Source organism: Raphanus sativus, chromosome 8 (assembly GCF_000801105.2).
Source record: "Raphanus sativus cultivar WK10039 chromosome 8, ASM80110v3, whole genome shotgun sequence".
NCBI classification, from domain to species: Eukaryota; Viridiplantae; Streptophyta; class Magnoliopsida; order Brassicales; family Brassicaceae; genus Raphanus; species Raphanus sativus.
In genome coordinates, this window is record NC_079518.1 from 5,028,750 (window position 1) to 5,048,594 (window position 19,845).

At 36.0% G+C, this 19,845-nt stretch overlaps 3 protein-coding genes and 1 pseudogene across 3 annotated transcripts; 1 reads left to right on the forward strand and 3 right to left on the reverse strand.

Moving 5' to 3' along the window:
- LOC108822856 (serine/threonine-protein phosphatase 2A 65 kDa regulatory subunit A alpha isoform) lies at positions 1-3,524 on the reverse strand. Its single transcript, XM_018596043.2, has 13 exons — positions 3,415-3,524; positions 2,733-3,136; positions 2,421-2,667; positions 2,148-2,260; positions 1,939-2,018; positions 1,667-1,808; positions 1,496-1,576; positions 1,293-1,397; positions 1,016-1,198; positions 818-910; positions 561-700; positions 394-460; positions 1-291 (listed from the first exon to the last, which is right to left on the reverse strand). Exons 2-13 carry the CDS (start codon positions 3,123-3,125, stop codon positions 169-171), a joined length of 1,767 nt encoding a protein of 588 aa, XP_018451545.1. The 5' UTR covers positions 3,126-3,136; positions 3,415-3,524; the 3' UTR covers positions 1-168.
- A 900-nt stretch (positions 3,525-4,424) lies between these two features.
- On the reverse strand, positions 4,425-7,356 carry LOC108818995 (aluminum-activated malate transporter 4). Its single transcript, XM_018591976.2, has 6 exons — positions 6,846-7,356; positions 6,165-6,302; positions 5,802-6,071; positions 5,597-5,733; positions 5,361-5,507; positions 4,425-5,273 (listed from the first exon to the last, which is right to left on the reverse strand). Exons 1-6 carry the CDS (start codon positions 7,231-7,233, stop codon positions 4,572-4,574), a joined length of 1,782 nt encoding a protein of 593 aa, XP_018447478.2. The 5' UTR covers positions 7,234-7,356; the 3' UTR covers positions 4,425-4,571.
- Positions 7,357-9,853: 2,497 nt separating this feature from the next.
- On the forward strand, positions 9,854-11,567 carry LOC130498668 (zinc finger protein CONSTANS-LIKE 16-like). Its single transcript, XM_056992219.1, has 2 exons — positions 9,854-10,770; positions 11,110-11,567. Exons 1-2 carry the CDS (start codon positions 9,901-9,903, stop codon positions 11,350-11,352), a joined length of 1,113 nt encoding a protein of 370 aa, XP_056848199.1. The 5' UTR covers positions 9,854-9,900; the 3' UTR covers positions 11,353-11,567.
- Positions 11,568-12,717: 1,150 nt separating this feature from the next.
- LOC130498655 (transcription factor bHLH75-like) lies at positions 12,718-14,698 on the reverse strand (annotated as a pseudogene).
- Between the last annotated feature and the right edge of the window lie 5,147 nt (positions 14,699-19,845).

A 19,845-nucleotide genomic window follows, 5' to 3' on the forward strand; every position in this document is an offset into this window, starting at 1 on the left:
TAACAAATGAAAACAAATTTTACTAAAATATGACAAATGCAGTTCATAACCATCAACCAAAATGGCGTTTTAGACAAACAAATCAAAGAAGAGAACACATATAGTGAGAAACTTGACGAAAAAATATTCAGGATTGAAGATTATTTATCGTTAAAAACATTGAAACATTCAGGATTGCGCCACTGCGGCAGCATCAATGGAACGAAGCGCTTGGTTTGCAAAATAGCGAACATCGACATCAGGGTCCTCGCTCAGGTCCACCAAACACTGACGGATTGTTTTGTCCACCACCTACCAAATTTACCAAACACAGCAAAAGTACATTCAAGTTCAAACAATCTCCATCATGTCTTTAGATATAATTGAGTCATGTTTAATAATATCTCATCTTACTGATTGGTCGACTATGGGGATGAGGGATTGCAGAAGCTTAGCAACATTGAACTTGATGTTTGGAACTCTGCAGATATTAGATATGTTGCAACAACATGTTAAGAAACTAGGACGTGTTCTTGAAGGAGTTTGCTAAACTCAAACTCTTATATCTCTATCGGTCTTACCTGTCTTTGGATGCCTCAACCACCACAGGAAGAAACTTAGAGCACGTGATTTCTGATCCCATTACAGGAGCCATGAGAGAGATTGCACGTAGAGCCATCATCCTATGTAGGTAGTGCGGATTGTTGACCATGTCCAACACCTGTTTACACGAAACAGGTCAAGAGCTTTAGCGATTTCCAGAGAAAAATTGACCAAGGACAGAGATCAGAGCCATAGGTTAAGAAGGTTATAGTATGAGACGCATAAAAAATAAAACCTGGGGAACTATGTGCTGCATTGCCCATTCAGAACCAAACTCCTCTGCAAGACGCTTTAGGTTGTTTGCTGCGGCTTCACGGATAGAGTAGACCTGAAGAAGTAGAGGAGAACAACGTCAATATCCAGAGTGCACACAAATGGATGAGAACTTATATGCTAATATCAAAGATCCCAAAATTAAGGATTCAAGATAAACCTTGTCTTGCATCCATTGCATGCAAAGGGCTCCGAGCTTGTCATCGAAGAACCCTATACCTAACTGGCTAGCCAACAGAGGAACATACTCAATTATAGCAAGTCGGACTCTCCAGTGCCGATCCTCAGCAAGCTCAACAATCGCAGGCAACAAGGACTGTGATAGCAGATCAATTCCAATAACCTGCCGTAAAAGATATTCAGCAACCAGTTGAAACCAAAGAAGCAATATAAGTAGCTGAAACTTAAAGTCACATGAAGAGGGATATGCAGCAGACCTGGTTGACTTGGTCTAGCTTGCTTATGATGTTGAGGCGTACATCAGGAAATTCATCTTTCAAAAGGGAAAGAAAAATTGGTAGCAGATGCTCAATCGTTGAATCCTGTATTTAAGTAAGATTTTAGTATGTTAATGGAAACAATAAGAGTAAATTAAACCACAGAAAGTAGTGAAAAATGTTGGCTATCATTAGTCATATACCTTGCCAAGGATAGGAGCCATTCCCATTATTACTGAAGCTAGAGCAGAGCGGACATGTTGAGAAGAATCAGATGATAATTCCTGCAGACATGTTGGAATCAGTATATAAGGAGACCATCAAACAACCCGCTTGTATGGAATTTGAGGACATTCATAGCAGATAGAATGTACCTTCACACAAGGAAGGATGTGCTGGATGGCAAGCTCTGGATTCAAAAGCTGACAGAACTTAGTCACTTTTCCCGCTGCTGCTATTCGCACTTCAGCCTCATTGTCACGTAGCAATCTCACATATGCAGGAACCAAATCCGTCCTACAGATATAGCAGTATAAACCTTGTGTCAAAAAAAAGATACATGTACAAACATAAAGCTACCATCCAAGGCTCTAATATGTATGAGAAAAAAACATTAAATGCTGTATGACCCCCACACGGTACATACTTGGTGCAATCAGGACCCACTGCCTCGCAAAGTTCGTATAGTTGATTAGCAACCATGTAGCGCACCCTCCATGATTTATCCTGCTCTCATAAAACAAACCATATAGCGTCAAAAACAACAAGAACTACATTTTTTTACCGAAGAAAACAAGGAACGCAGTAGCCACAAATGCAAAAAAAAAAAAAAGCAAAAGCAAAAGCTCAATTCACCTGAGAGAAATTAACAATAACAGGTAAAATGCGTGCAACACATTCCTGAGGTTCCAACAACTTTCCAAGAGCTGCACAGCCTTCCACAGCCAAAAGTCTAACAGAATCCTGCTCTGCAATGAAGATTAAAATTTTAAAATATATATTAGCATGGATAAGAAACAAAACATTTCTAAAGATGTAAATATCAACTCCTGCTTATTAGTTTCAAATGTAACCACATTAAGTGATGAGGCATTGTAACCATATAATTCAAGCTGTGTGTAAAAGTACCATCTTTAGTAAGACCATCGAACATAGTCATGATCTCAGCATTCAAAAACGTCGACTCCACAGTCGTAGCAAACTTCCCCAGGTTAGACGCAGCAGCTCTCCGCACCATAGGCATATCATCTTGGCACAACTGACCATAACTAGACCGCAACTCCGTCTTCAACACATCGGTACAACCTTGGTAAGCAACATGAAACAAACCACATGCCGAAACCCTCGCCGCAAACCACTCACCAGCCGCAAGCCTCTACATAAAAAAAATAAAAATTAAACCTTTCCTCAAGATCTCGAGAAGTAGTATAAATGCCAAACCTTGGCAAGAGGGACAAAGGAGTCGACAAGGTCACTCTCCTTCATCTGAGAACCGATCTTACAAAGAGAGTCCACAGCTTTCTCTCTCACGGATGTCTCCTCGACGGTGCAGAGAGATTCGAGAGGAGGGAGGAGCACATGAGCATGCTCAATCCCACCGACGAAGGGGATGAAAACTCCCAGCTCCTCAGCCATGGCGAGGAGGACCTCATCGTCGTCGTCACTGTTCTCACTCAGAAAGGGGATCAGCTCTTTCCTAGTACGCTCCTCTCCGAGGGCACGAGCGATTGTAGATAAACGGCGGATAGAGTTCAGACGGAGCTGGATGTCATCGTTTTTGAGCTCGTCGATGAGAAGAGCGATGGGGTACAAGGGTTCATCCACCATGGCCATCCTTTATCTCACTGCAAATGAAATGAAGATGATTGGTTAAAAATCATTCCTTGAAAAAAAAGTAAAAAGGTAAAGTAATTTATCGTTACTAGTGTAAATTTTCAGAGAGGTTAGAGTTGTTATTAGAGATCAAGCAATAGAGAAATGAATCAGGTTAAAAGAAAGAGACTTTGGATCTCGATTGCAAAAAATAAATCGAGACTGGTAAACACCACCAGATTCAGGCGTTGGGAGACTAAAGGGAATGTGAATCGGAGGTGGAGGCGTAAAGATCTGGATATCATCTTACCCGATCAACAAGGCGTCTCTAACGAACGAGAGGAAAGTGCTTCAGATTCCGAAGAGGAATTGCGAGGAGAAGAAGAAAAAAAAAGGACAACAAAAGAAAAGGAAATGTTTTAGTTAAATAAGTTAATATTAAGGTCTTCTTGGGCCGTATATAAGCTTATTGGGCTTTTCTTATGCTTCATAATATGTCAAAAAAATTAAACGTCTGATTTTATTGGATTTAAAAACTTTGGATCATCTTGGAAGTGTAGTTGATTAGTCCAATCCTCCTCTGTATAAACATTGTCACCATGAGTAAACATATTCCAAAACATCTTTCATTGCTTTCACAGCTGTATTTTTTGACAAGAGCGTTTAATCAATTTTTTTGGACAAGAAAAGAAAATTCTAAAAAACTTATTATTGAACAACATCATTGCAGTAAATGATCCAACTGAGTGCAAATTGTATTTTATAAAAAAAACAAACATCAGACAACAAAACTTCAAGCTCAGTTGTATAACTTTCCAAAAAATGGAATTAAAAACTTATTTCAAGACGGAAAAAATATTTTAGTTTAGGGGTGGTAAACGAGAATTTCCTGTTTTTGTGGTTTTGGAGGAAAAATGTATTTTTTGCGGTTTTATCATTTTTGCGAATGACACAATAATATTAATTTTTTTTTTGGAATTTGTCAATTGTCTCAAAAATATAATAGATACTATATCATTTTGATAAAACCATCACCATTCGGATGATTCAATTTGGATTAGGCAGCTGATTCTCCAAATTAAGACTAAAATTTAAAACTCATCCAAATAAATCATCTAGATGCCTTGTAATTTTTATATCTAAACAAACAATATTCTCATCTCTAATCTCCATCTAGATAACTCATATTAAAGGTGAAACGAATAGCCCATTAATCAGTTCTTTTGAGAAAGAAACAAAAAATCTAAGATATGATTGGACACCAGCTTACACTAAATGATCCAGTTGAAAGTGAAATTTGTATTTCAACAAACAACCATCAGACAACAAAACTTCAAGTTCACCTTTATAACTTTCCAAAAATGGAATTAGCATCTCATGTCAAGACAACAACAAAAGAACTACATCAAATTGTCTCTATACAAATCAAAACTATGCACCTCATGGTTAAACTGCAAACTGCCTCTGCTAATCCCTGGAGCTAAAGCAGCTCCTTAGTCTTGTCCAAAATCCATCTTTAACTATGTTGTTCTTCTCTGTCTCACTATCTGGCTCTTTGAAATCGGCTTTGGTGCTAAGCTCCTCAAACGCGTTGACCACATTCTGTAGCCTTGCAACAAACTCGATAAGAAGAGACGCAAATGTGGCCAGCGACAAGGAACTTGCACTCTCATATACTTTGGATTCTATCTCATTGATCGTAGACCCGCCTATGAATGAGACGCTCGGCCAGTGTTCTCGGTTCCTAAACATCATCATACTCTCCGTTGACCTCCAAAGCCGAGAATCATTACCAGTATGTGGACTCTGATGATGATGGTTGAGGTTGTTGTTGTTGTTGTTGTTAGCGTCCCAAATCTGGCTGAGAGATTGGATCACTTTGTTCTCTTCCTCGTCTCTGGCTTCTTCGTGATAGTTTTGTTGCGCTTGTTCAGCATCTGCTTTCTCTTTCATAGCAGCCCAGCTTTCCGAGTTGACGAGAAGGAAAGAGTTGCTGTCTATCTTCATCTGAAGTTCCTCTGCTGCTCGTTGAACTTCCTTCAGAATGTTCCCTTGGTTTAGCTTCTCCATTTTCTCCACTTTTTCTCCAAACAACCTCAAGACTTTGGCTCCTTCGTTTCCAACTCTCTGAAGTTCCTGACGGAAAGCCTGTCTTTTCTCTGGTGCTGCCTGCACAAATCACACACACACACACACAAATTAACATCAAATAGAAAGAGAGAGTATTGAGCATATGTCTTTCAAAAAGGAGTTAACCTGAATTTCTGAAAGAATGCAGCCGTGCATAGCCATGACCATGAAAGCGCAATGCCTAACGGCACCACTAAGTTTGACATAGTTTGCCCATGGATGATGGAAACTCCTATAAGGTCCATGTGGAGGCTCCCATACTGCAAAATCAAGCTGCAAAAAAATATATTAAAATATAATTATAATGTAAGTTCTTTTGAAGCTGCTATCTAGTGCAAAAGTTACTCTATGGAAACACACACCAGAGAATCTTCTTGGCTTGTAGATTGGACTACAGACCTGTATCCACTGTACAAAGGGTCATCTGAAGCTTGGTACGTGAGAATCTTGGAAGGAATCCTCTCGTATTCAACACATTGCAAGTACCCATTAACACATCCTGAAAAGTACAAACAAAAATCAGCCAAAACCCCCCAAAGAGACACAGCCATGTACTCTTTTTCTTACCTTCTAGGGAATTAGCCACACTCTTGAAATTCTTAACCACTAGTTTATGAAGGTCTTCTCCAGCCCAAATCGGGAGTATAAATATGTTCACACCCAGACAGATACTTGCACCGACCAGAATCAGCAGAAACCTGTAATAAGCCGTGCTGAAAAACTCTCTGGTGTTGTTTCCAGACACAAGAACGATGCAGAAGGTCAGCAGAAACACTCTGAATGCATATTCATACGACTTCATTGCTGGGTAGAGTTTCAGATAACTTGCACAGAAACCTGATAGAAATTGAAAAGAGAAAAGCGTTTACTAATACATTAAAAGGGTTAAATCATATAACATGGATTGATAGATTTGGTCGATGGTGCAACCTGCAAGGAAGATACTGATGATAATGACTTCTTCCTCGAAGTCTCCAGCTAAAACAGAGAGTCTAGCTATCCCAAGAGCAAGTCCTCCTGCAGAGAATGTACCTATAGCTCTATTGAATCCTTTCACCAATGTTGCTCCTTCAAAAACAGAGTATAGCCAGAAGACAAGATCAGATCAGAGATCAAACAAGCAGCAGATTTGAAGTGAATATAATCCTAATCACTCAAAACTCATTAACCAGAACAGATCAAAATGAGATTTTTAATTCTCTGAACAGAATAAAAATTCAAAATTTAACAGATATGTTGCTTCTACACAAAACAGAGTATAAGCCAGAGGATAATATCAGATCAAAGATCAAGCGAGCAGCATAATTTATGTGAATGTAATTATAATCATTCAAAACCCATTAACCATAGCAGATCAAAATGAGATTTTTAACCCTCTGAACAGAATAAAAATTCAAACTTTAACAGACGTTGCTCCTACTACACAAAACAGAGTATAAGCCAGGAAACATGATCAGAGATCAAGCAAGCAGCAGACTTGATGTGAACAGAACTCTAATCATCCGAAACCCATTAACCATAACAGATCAAAATGAGATTTTTAACCCTCTGAGCATAATAAAAATTCAAACTTTAAGAAAATTGAATCGAACAAGGACGACCCAGTAGTACCTATGCTATACTCGAAGACGACGACAACGGTAAGTATAGCCCAAACAGCATACTTGCTAGCGTCAGCGAGCGGCTCTTTGAGGTAAATAACGAATGAACAGAGCGCGAGAGCCATCCCCATCTTGACGGAGAAGTAAACTTTCCGTCGATCGGAGCGACCCATCTCGTGCAATTTAGCAGCGGCGTCGTGTACGGCCATCCAGGAGGCGACGATCCCGTCGGAGAAGAAGCGGAAACACCGGAACTTTGATCGGCGATGATCGTCGTCGTCATCGAGGAAGACGCTCGAGTCGTCGTTGAAGCCGCCGCCGAAATCTGAGAAGGGTTTACGGGAGAGGAGGGCTTCTTCTCTGGTTTGGTCTCCGAACAGCTCCGATTTGCTAGTCATTTTGATTGATCTCTCTTCTTCTTCTTCTTCTTCTTAGATCACAGAGATGCACAGTGCTTACTGGGCCTAATAAAAATATTTATTTAAACGGTTAGAGTTCTTTTTGTATATAAGCAAATACACACTGATTGATTGGTTGCTCACGTTGATTCTCTGATCTGATATATAATTATTTTATATTGACTCGTGTTGTGCTATGGCTCCTATTATGATGATGCAAGTCCAGTTTTTTAATTTATTTTCGATTTTCACAATATAAAAATATACATGCATCTACTTTCAGTTTGAATATAATTATCTTTTTGGTAAAACAAAAGAAATTTTTTACCAAATTTAGTTTGAATAATACATTGCATGACTCATGTTTCTGGATATTTTGTTATCATGGTAATTCAAAAAGAAAACAATTAATTAATTTAACTACAGACGAAAAGTTTTTGCCAAATTCAGTTTGAATAATACATTGCGTGACTCATGTTTCTGAATATTTTCTTATCATGGTAATTCAAAAAGAAAACACTTAATTAATTTAACTACAGACGAAACGTTTTTAAAATAAAACGTACAAGAAAAATATAATTTGTTTATTTATAATCATCACTTTTGGAGTACTTCATAAATTTAGTTCACACTCGTAAATATAATTTGATGCAATGGCTAGCAGCACTCCCCCGAGAGGCGAAGTGGAGTATATTCTCCATCAACAGCGTTGACTTTCTCATCAAAGCTTCTCTCCACCAGTTAGATCGGCTTTAAAAATCTTCAACCTATCTTTTGCTTCTGTCAATTCTAGAAACAAATCCACCTTTTTCATCTTCCCAAACAGATGTCATGCACATGTCGCCGTCTCATGTATTTAAGGTGATCACCATAGACATCTAAATGTTAAATGTAATGCAATCAATAAACTCGCATGATAAGTTTCATGTCCAAAAACCACATGCGGGTGGTCGGGTGGTGTATGGCGTCCCAAGTGTCACTAAGGAACCTAGATTCGAATCTACGCCTACTCACGTTTACCCATCTGATTTACTTATCTCTTCTTCCATTGTTTCATGTGTTTCATCAATCGCTTTCTAATGGGCCAACAGAGTCCCTTGCAAAGACCTGCTTATGTACTAGATTCTCCTCTCTGTGCTCTGCTTTCTTCTAATCAGGCCCCTTTTGATGAAAAGTAAAATGTTGACCATAAAAAAATTCTCCAGCGCATTCATACATTCAAAGTTCAAGTCCAAAACTCCAAAACAAGAAGCAAAATAAAAAAGAAGTGAAGTGAAGAACTTCCAGTCGTCTTTTTATAGCAACTTTAACGACCTAAATAATGTCTTTATAGTGGAGATTCTAAACCAGTTACAAAGACATAACTTCACCAGAAGCAAGTTTTAAATAATCAATGAACTATGAGCCCTAAATCACTCATTCATTTATCAAAATTGTTGGATGAAAAATGAAAACTAAAAATTCAGTAGGTTCTTCACTTTGCTCTTAGGCTCTTAGACTCAAATTTGTTTTTTAGCAGACTGGAATACAGTGAGCTTGTTGTATCAACTTTACATCACCTAATAATGAAATTTACATATTTGTAACAAAAAATAATCAGTAGGTTGCATCCAAACCAAACCGTGTAATTTTAAGGTGAGTAAGGATTTTGATTTGGATCATGAGCCTTCAAAATCAGCCTCATATATATATGATAATTGATGTGAATGTCAATCTCCGGCGGTGCTAATCTACCAATTGGTAGTGAACTGCTTCACACATACCATATACTACCACCAAATGTAATAAAAATAATTATGTCTTTGTAAATACCAGGAAATAAAAATATAATTATTTCCTGGTATGATTGAATTTTCTGATCTTGAATATTCTATTAATCTAAAAACACCAGCTGCAGTAGTTTGTCTACAAAATATGTTGGTCTAAATAGTGCTCAAAGCTAGAAACTAATTTTGATTTGGTATATTTAACTAGTTTGTACTACCCAAACATGGGTGTTTTGGTTTTTGTTATTTCTTTATTCAAGGTATTCAAGGTTTTTCTCTCTTCATAATAAAATAAAATTCTAATTTGAAAGTTTTCCAAAGGAATGTCTGTTTTGCTTATTATTCTTTTGTAAGTGTCCTCTAAAGAAATTTGTTCATTTACCCTTTTTTTGTTTGTTTAAGAATATAAACAACTGGGTCAAAATTATTGCTACCCAAAAAAGAAAGAAATAACAAAAACCTTTAAAACAAACCAGTTTTATAGAAAAAACAATAACTACAAAAACCACAAAAAGTCTTCAACAAACAAAAGCGACTATAGAGAGAGAAAATAACGAGGAAGGAAACCGTCGAGATGGGGACCACACAAGAAATCCATTGGGGATAAAGAAGCTAACCAATTAAAACACTTCTACAAGGATTAGCTTCAAAAGTCGACCAATCAAAATCGAGCTAAGACTTGGAGGTGGGTCCCAAATGAAGACATAACCACTTAAAAAGCGCATAAAATAATCCTCTGACACAAAGAGAACGCACTTTCATGCGGGACATGACCTCTCAATCTCAAACGCCCAATATTCTAGTACACTAACTTTTTGCAAGTTCAACTCGAAAGTCAAGTCCTTCGTGCTCCTCTGTCTTTGTTGATTTTTTTTTTTTTAATTTTCGTTTCGTTATTAATATGAAAAGTTTAGCGAATGCTGTTAGAGCTAAGACGGCGAGGGCATGTGACAACTGCTCGAAGAAGCAGGCACACTGGTTCTGCGCCGCGGACGATGCTTTTCTTTGCCAATCTTGCGACACTTCGGTCCACTCGGCGAATGCTCTCGCTCGCCGCCACGACCGAGTTCGTTTGAAGAACAGTACCTCTCCTCTGCAAGAAGCTGCAACGTGGCACCAATGGTTCACTCGTAAACCTAGGACTCCACGTGGATCTGGTGGTAAGAGGAACAACAATTCGCCGACTTTTCATGGTTTGGTGCCGGAGATTAGTGCGGAGGATCAGACGGACAGCTCCGATGTTGAGGAGCAGCTGATGATCTGTCAAGTGCCGGTTGTTGATCCAACGGTGGTTGAGCCGAAGATCAAAGTGCCTATGATGAGAAGTGATGATCAGGAGGTGGACAAAGACAACGCCGAGAGTTGTCTAAATGGTTTTTTACCGACCGACATGGAGCTTGAGGACTTCGCTGCTGACGTGGAGACACTACTCGGTCGCGGCTTAGACACAGAGTATTATACTATGGAGGAACTAGGATTATCTAATACAGAAATGTTTAAAGTAAAAAAAGACAATGATCGGGATGGAACAACGATGCCGTTTGATCTGAACTTTGGTTTCTATTCACAAAACACATACGAAGAAGATGCAATAAAGAATGTTGAAAGTAGTGGTGAATGTGTTGAGGTGAAAGAGGAGGAGCAAAAGAATGTTCTAATGTTGAATTTAGACTACGACCTGGTGATATCAACTTGGGGAGGCCAAGGTCTACCGTGGACATCAGGAGGGCCACCTGATATAGGCATCACCGGTTCGCCAGCTGTTTCTATGGTAAGTTATAGCTAGAAACTCATTATTTTAATATCTTAAGAGGATCTGAGTCTTGAAGGTCCGTACATTTTTCAAACCATTTTAAATTAATCTTCTCTAAATGAAGACCCACTCAATGTGAGTTGAATCTATCGCCTCTTAGACCTTACTAGATGATGATCCAAGAGTTTGATATGCCAACTCAACACTGATAGAAACTCTTATATATCGAAAGTGAGTTTTTCTTTAATAGCTATGTTAAATTATCGAGTAGACTACTTCATGTTGTTTATGTGTTACCTTAGGTCCAAGTTAGACGTTGTATCCACACGAGCTAACTTTTAAACTGTGTGTGTTTAGGTGGGAAATGGAGGAGGAAGTCATAAGAAGCGTAACGTTGGTGGATGTTTACCCTCAAGTGGGGTTGGGGATGGAGGAAGAGAAGCTAGTGTTTCGAGGTACAGAGAAAAGAGGAGGAAGAGATTGTTTACGAAGAAGATAAGGTACGAGGTACGTAAACAGTATGCAGAGATAAGACCTCGCATGAAAGGAAGATTCGTTAAGAGATCTTCGCTTGCTGTTTCTGCTGGAAATTCACCATAATTAGGTGTGAATAACTGACTTGTAATGTCTCAATTTACTTCTTTCGGAAAAAAGAATTTAAAGTTTTAGTGAACTTTCTTCTTCTGCAACAGAACTTATTTTGCACTTAGTTGTGCTTTGTTGCAAGAAAACCAGGAATGTGAGTTTCTTGTATGGATATAGCTGATATATATATTATCTGGTAAAATGTGAAAAGGCATTTTGATTGTTGATTACTATATAGTAGACATGTTTACCTCTCAAACAAAAACCGAACTAACAAAACTTCTCAAATCAACTAAACCATTTTCTCAAAACATGTATGGAACAAAGGGAATGAAAAGTTGAAAACTAAACCCAAGATTAAAAAAAAAAAAAACCGTTGCCAGTTTCAGCGCAATAACGCCAAACAAACACACCTTAACTACCACACAAGCGTACATTGTACCAAACCAACGATCTATCAACACTTCTAAAAACTATCCTCATATATCATTATCAATGAATTGAGTCATTGTTGATTTAGATCTTTGGTACATAACAAATGCTACTTTTGGTGGCGCTTACATTTTGGTAAGATGGATAATTTCAAACAAGTTTTGTGGGGAAGTGCAATAATATGATTGTCTAAAGCTACTACGTAAAACAGTTTTTATAAAGTGTGGGTAATATACTAATGTACATTTTCTGTGTTCAAAAAAAAAAATACTAATATACATTAAAGAAATTCCTTTTGTTTTGTTGTTATAGGTGATAAAAAAGTTCAATTCATAAAAAGACAGTACACAACTAAAAGATGAAAAGGTCACATCCTTGGATGTTGTTGTGTAGCTGAGAGTTGTAGCTTATATCACATTCAACCTTAGATTTGCCGCTTCTCCTGTTACAGTTATGAACACTATTATTGAAGAATAAAGAACATTTTCAAAAAAAAATTGTTTTTTTTCTTCAAATATATTACGGTAAAACTTAGAAAGGCTTCTTCATCTAAGTGTCTTCCTAAGACAAAATGTTTGTTTTAAGGAAGTATAACAATCATTAGACAAGAGAAGTTTATTAAAAATATATCAAATCTTCAAAAAGTCAGATTCTAGTTTTTTGTTTTTTCAGTTTGTTTGTGGATTTTCTCAAACAAAATCATTTAAATATATGCTTGTGATCATGAACTAGTTTTGTACCCATAGAAAACATGAAGTTAATCAAAGGTTGAAGTATCCAATGAATCGCAATGTGGACATTTTAAAAGAAGCCAAAAGTATGGTTGCTACAACAGCCAAACCGGAATGAATAGTACTATAGATAGAGGCAATCATTACACTAAGGCAACACGAGATGCAGAGAAATCCTCTAATCTCTACGATAGGTTAATGATAAAGGTAAGGATGCCATGAAAACTAGAGAGCACACATGATGCTTCTATGCCCGGAGCTGAAATCAAGGGTGCTATGAAGTCACGTGGAAAATACGGGGAGCCTTCCAGTAAGACTTTAAAAACATACTTCCTCTAACAAAGAGGAGCTAGTAGCATAACTTCTACTATACATTATTTTGAAGTTACATATATGCATAAGCTTCATAATGTTATACATTTATGACAAACGTATACTGATATGATAAGTCTTTATTTATAGAGTTCAATTATAGAATAACTTTTATGATTGTTTTTCTTATGATCAAAAGGGCAATGTTGAACTGAAATCCGGAGGCTGTGTTCCTACACTTTCTCTTATGATGCTTTCCATCTCTTCAGCCCTATACATATTCCCTCCCTGTTACAACAATTACTATTAGTATAAATCCATGAAACTATATATCTAATCATTTCATATGTGATAATTACCTGAAATATATCCGTTGGCTCAATATCCAAAGAATTAAGGTCATAATACGCACTTGCCGCTGAGAGCTTCATGGACAAGAACTGAAGCCACAAGACCATAACAGAATTAAACCATTTAATTATTGAATAGTATCATCATTTATTATTATAAAAGATAATTGTATTTCTGAAGAGTGAAATCATGTATTAATTAAACACTGGCATAACCTCGATTTGATTCTGCAGCGATCGAACATAATCTATGATGACTTCAAGCATCACTGCCATACCCATTGTCTGCATCATGTTTGAATTTCATTACAGAAAATAAAGTCATTTGGATTAGTTTTTTTTTGTAACACCAACTTTTCATTAAAACAATAAATAAACTTAAGCCATTTGGATTAGGTATCATCAAATATTAGGAACAGATTCTTTGTTATACATTGTTATACTTTTTATTAAAACAGATTCTTTGTTAGGAACATTTTTCCAAAAAAAAAAAAACAATTTGTTCATTTACATTCGCGACGCTATTACACCCTCTGCTATTTTAATTTTAATTTTCCGTATTAAAAATATGGACCGCAAAAAAGCAATTATGTATATATTTATCTTAAATTATATGGATCTTATTTTTGTCTCTTAATTCACAAGTTCAAAGATATGGCATAAACATGTTTTAATCCCTAGAAAGGGATTATGATTTTCAAGAAATTGATCACACATTTCCATTTAAGTATGTGGTAATTAAATTTAAAACGTAACAGCATAAATTGGTATTTTGTAGATTCTCCGCAAATATTTTTGTTTTTTTTTTTTCTTTAAAACAAAAGTTAAGGGTTTGTTGGATTTTTAGTTACCTTGTAGCAGCCGGGAACAAGGTCTTGTAAGCATTTCAGCCTTTCATTTATCTTCTCTCTTCGTACCTTATTACATTCCAAAAAGAATCCAAAAGATGCCAATTTTTTTTCATATAATTTTTCCAATTTATAGTTTGTTTTTAGCAAAAAAAAAAAGAATTTATAGTTTGTTTGGGTTTAAATATTTGTTGAGTTATACCCTTTCAGCCAAACTGTGGCTATCAGTAGCTTGACCCCTCTTAGCTCGAACATGAACAACATCTCTGGGCTTCTCAATATCATCTTCATTAATGGATTCTTCCTCTTCCAACCTCTTTCTTTTTCTCTTCGACCCACTCTCTTTTTTTTTGCTTTTCTTCCCAAATCACCTGCCATTTCTAGCTTCATTAAGTTTAAATATATATATATATATATATATATATAATGGCGGAATTTTCACAAGAAAAACAAAAAGAGGAAGAAAAAATCTTCACCGTGCAATAAATTTGGGGAGAAGTGAGAATTGTTGTGATGGGCATCAACTAAAGCTCCATTGGAGAAAAGGATGAAACTAGACGGAGTAGTAGAAACTGGTGAGTCCAGATTTATTGGCTCTTGATTTTGGTTAATATGTGCTAACAAAGGGTTAAGACCAATGTTATAATTGTGTGGCTCATACCGTGCCATTAGAGACACCGCAAGCTAAAATATGATTTCTATTGCGAGCTTTGTTTTTCTTTTTTCTTTTTCCTTTCTCTAAGACAGTTGTAAATTCTGCAACTGAGTTGTGATTGTTTATATAGATAGAGATTATTAAAATGTGACCAATATTTTACTAAAATACTTTTATTTTTTTCTAAATGATTTGGTATTTGCTCCTTGCATTGTGTGACTTGGTGAGAATGAGAAAGAAACGTGTGAGGATCAAAGAGAACTTGTACCTAGGTTTCCATTTATCATTGTGCAGTAGATTTTGTGGGACCCATGTTCAATGTTAGATATATCTAACATGTCGGGACCTTTTGAGTATCCCTTTTAATGTAACAAGTATGGTGCCAAATTGAAACAGAAGAAATTGTATTAATGATCGTCGAGTGATCACAACAGGCTCTTGCATCATTAGGCTACCAGACAAAACGTAAATACGACAGCTTAGAAGGATTACAAGCTTTGGCCCGAACCTCCTGATATTCGGAAAAAAAAGCTACTAACTACTAAGTTCGTGGAAAAACATTAATTATTTTTGTAACATTTAATATTATATAAGTTGCCAAAATAGCGTCTAATTTAGTTTAACTGCTTACATGGTAAATATTTATACAAACTAGGTGATACCCGCGCCTTGCACGGAGTGAACGAACTAATATAGATATTAGAATGGTAAATGTTTTAGTCACAAATATTACATACATGTTATGTAATGAAAGATTGAAGGACATTGTGCATATTATAGAAAGTAAATTTCGATTTTTTTTAAACTTGTGTATTTAGTAAGATGTAATTGAAGTAAATTTTGTGAAAGTAAATCTATTAAGAGTAATTTACAACTTGTGTAATTGGTTAGATTTTCTTTTTAATTATTTAAAAAACTTGTTTAATAATATTTTTCAATTAAATCTCAAATTTTATGTGTGATTTTAATTAGTTATGAGAATTTGAATAAATTTATACTAACTTTTTATATTAACCGAGACTAAAATGTGTTATGATGATCGAGTATATCAGTTTTCTATTTTCAATATTGCATAAATTACGGTCAAATTTAAATTTTCTTAATATCTATCTTTTTAGAATAATGTTATTTAAATTTGCATATGAAACTTAAATTTAATATTTATATATTGAAGAAAAGAATCTTGTATGGATGGTTAGTAGTTCGGTACGAACCATATGAGTGACCAACTGAGAAGTTGATGAGAATCTTTTAATCACCCTGGAACATAATGGGATCAAATCGATTCACCAATTCCTTTCTTCACGGAAGCATGAATTTTCATTCCCTGCAATGAACATTGGCAATAAAAAATCGTTACAACATATCTTCCACTTAAATAGCATTAAAACTACAAAAAGACAATGATGATCTCACGTTGGAATCGACGACGGCCATCTCCATTGTTAATCCTCCTGCAGGGGAGTAGTGCTTCCAAAGACGAACGATCTTAACCTTTATCTTCCACATGGATTTGAAAGGTTTGAGATCAGTTACACTGCTGAAAGAAGACATGATTTTGGTAGGTTAAACGATTTAAAGAACGGCAAGAGAAGTTGTATGTCTGATCTATTATCGGTGGTCTTATACCCCTTTATATAGTTGATAAGATATAAAGGAGATTAGGTATCGACGATATAAATGTGAGCAATATTTAGTAAACTTGGGTAGAAAGCAATCCAATGAAGTATTTAAGTTTATTTCTTTTGCAAGTAACAATATACAAAACTTCAAGGAAACATGGATAAAAATGTAAACATGCGAATATTTAGATTCCAAATCGAGTATTTGGATCAACGATAAGTAAAATGTATATTATGTATATCTAATAAAACGGTTAATATATTAATGTTTGACGCTTCTCCAAGTATAATATATTGAATGCATTAAATATATATGTCTTCACCTTCAAGTCTGTAAATATTTGACTTTTAATAACTATGAAAAATTGGCAATATGAAAAACTCTGTAGAGAAAACATTAATAGAAACTATTTAATACCCCCTATAATTTTTAATATGATTAAAGGTGAATAGAGGAAAATTATATAAAATAAAGTTGGAATGTAATTTTCCGAACAATAGAAATCGTAAACAATCTTGAAATTGTAATATAAACTAAAAAAAATGCTATATTAAGTTACTTTTTGAATATAATAAAATGTATAAGTTACTATTAGTTATAAAAATATTTACTAACCAAAAGGGTCTTAAATAAAATTTAACAAAAAAATTTACATGCACAACGTCCACTTAAACGGGAAACAAACCAATGTGTTTTACTGCATCTGCTCGATATTATTATCATGCAATGTGATCCTAAGCCAACGAAGTTCAACTAAAATCCACCCATGTCGTGAAGTTCAACTAAATCAACTCGAGTTCACCTGAAGTTCAAGATTTTCTTGCAGTGTACGTCTATATAGCTTCTTTCTATAACCTTATTTGACAAAAAGAGAAGAGAACAAACATTATTTGAAGCTGTTGTTTCGGTTATGAAACTTCCGCAAAGAAGAAACACATAAATTCAACAGAGACAGACTTGAAGCTGTGGTCGAGAAGGAAGCTTAGTTTGAGTTCAAGTAGGAAGCGTAGTTTGAGTTCAGTTTGTTTATTTGCTATAACGACATTGTACCTTTGGCCTCTGAATGCAAGACTTTCTTGAATAGCAGCAAATCACCATAGCAGCAATTGTTTCACCCACTTGCCTTGTCAAAATACACGACTTCCTTTGAATGTTTGATCACAACTTGCGATATGTAATGCTTGCGAAAAACATGGATATAAACATCAGCTCCACGAGCAGCTCGGTTCTACAAAAACATGAAAATTGTAGATAATTATAGTCGACCTATAGAACAACAAAAAATAAGTGTAGAGACTATGAAAAACATAAAGTTTATTCTTCGTAAGCGTATCAAATCTTTTCTTCTTTCTCTCAATCTTCCATAGTTACTCGGGACTGATGTTTGCTCGTCCCTTAGATCTCCCTTAGCTCTCCGTGTTTGCTCGTCCCTTAGCTCTCTCTGTTTGCAAACAGCAAACTCATCCGATTTGGCCTTCGCAACTGAAGTTCAAGCCAGTTGTATGTTCTCCCTAACTTTTGTCCTCCTCGTCTACGCTAAGGGCTAGAGATGTCAAATTGGACATCATGTCCATGGTTCACCCATGTCCAAACCCATTTGGACTAAACCAAATAGACCAACAAATAAAGATGTCCAATTGAGTTTAACCAATTAGACCCAAATTCAATGGGCTTAACCCAAATGGACATGGGCGGCCAAAAGATAAAAATCATAAGATTTTTATTTTGAGGAAAAAATCAAGTTTTTTTTCCAAAATCATAAATCAAGTTTTCCCGGCAGAACTGTAAACTGAGATTTCCAGCCAAAACCGTAAAATAAAGATTTCCCGCCAAAATCCTAAAATTGTGTTTTCGAGTTTTCTGGCTAAAACCGTAAAATCGAGTTTTTCGCCAAAACTGTAAAATCGAGTTTTCCCGCCAAAACCGTAAAATCGAGTTTTCCCGCCAAAACTGTAAAATCGAGATTTCCCCGCCAAAAACCGTAAAATCGGATTTTCTGCCAAAACCATAAATCGAGTTTTCCCGCCAAAACCGTAAATCGAGTTTTCCCGCCAAAACTGTAAAATCGAGATTTCCCGCCAAAACCGTAAAATCGAATTTTCCTGCCAAAACCATAAATCGAGTTTTCCCGTCAAAACCGTAAAATCGAATTTTTTCGCCAAACCGTAAAATCGAGATTTCTCACCCAAACCATAAAAATCATGTTTTCTCGCAAAAATCGTAGATATGCTTTTGAATTTTACAAAACATAATGAAATTATGTAAAAAATGATTTTTTTATTTTAAAACTGATTTTTTAATTGGGCCATGCGGAAAGCCCATTTGGAATGGGCCAATTTGGTTTGGACAATATGGTCTGGTACAATTTGGGCTTAAAAAAAATAATGTCCATTTGGACTGGTGTGTCCATTTGGACAGCCCAAATGGACATGGACAGCCCAATTGACACCTCTACTAAGGGCTGCCTCATCGATCTCGAGGTCAAGAACACGCGACAGAAGACGGCAAGACTCGAAGGGAGAGAACGATGACTCGGATCCTTCCATCGTCGAGAGGTAATGCTTCAAAGTGTTTCTGCTTCGTGGTGGTGAGTTTTGTACGATTTTATCCACATGCTGAGATGGGGATTCAAACCATAAGTTGGAAATGTAGTTGTTTCTAAACGTTTAACGTCAACGCAGCACAAAACGAATGTACAAACAGTTCGCGCATGAATGAAATAAAAATTGGTTACGTTTCTTGTAATGGAATCAAATAAGGAAACAAAGCAAAGAATTAAATGATCCGTTTTTCTTAAACTCCCTCACAGAGTGACACGTGGATCCGAGCCTTCTCATACATTCTCACCAAAATCGTTTAAGGAAAGCCTTAAAAATGCTTCTCCTTTAATATATAGGGGATTATATCAACTAAAATAGTTACAATATTTGATTTCGTTTAGTCCTAACTCCTGAGTATGTTACAAGTAGCGCATCTTTTAATCCCAAAACCCTAACTTTCTATCTTCCTTGAATAGCAGCATGCATGGTTCTAGGAGTTATGTCTCAATCTTGTAGTATTTGTTGTCCATGTATTGTAATTTTTAAACTGTACAACTTGTAAATATCTGAGTCAAAATCTGAATAATAAAACTAGAAAACCAAACACTTTTCAACAAAAGATCGTTCTTCTGGCATTATGTATGGCTCTCAAAGTATTAATCCGCAACTGAATAATTGTGGCCTAACAGTAGATTCGGCCGGTTGAAAAATAAGCACAAATGAAAAAACTAATTTTTTTTTATTGGATTACGAGTCTAAACTCCCACAAAGAGGAGCATTGATGTCATATAACTGAATCTGGTTTTCGGCAGGGGAGAATCTAGGAGATTTATGTTATGGGTGCACTATGAATAATAAAAGAAAATACAGCACAATGGAGAGTTGAACTTAGGTTTTCATGGGAGAAAAGGCTAAGAGCATCTTTATTGCAATATTTCAACACATCTTATAGGAATATAATAAAAGGAAAAAATGAAAAACTAATGAAAGATGTGTTTTTTGGTTACTATGCAAGAA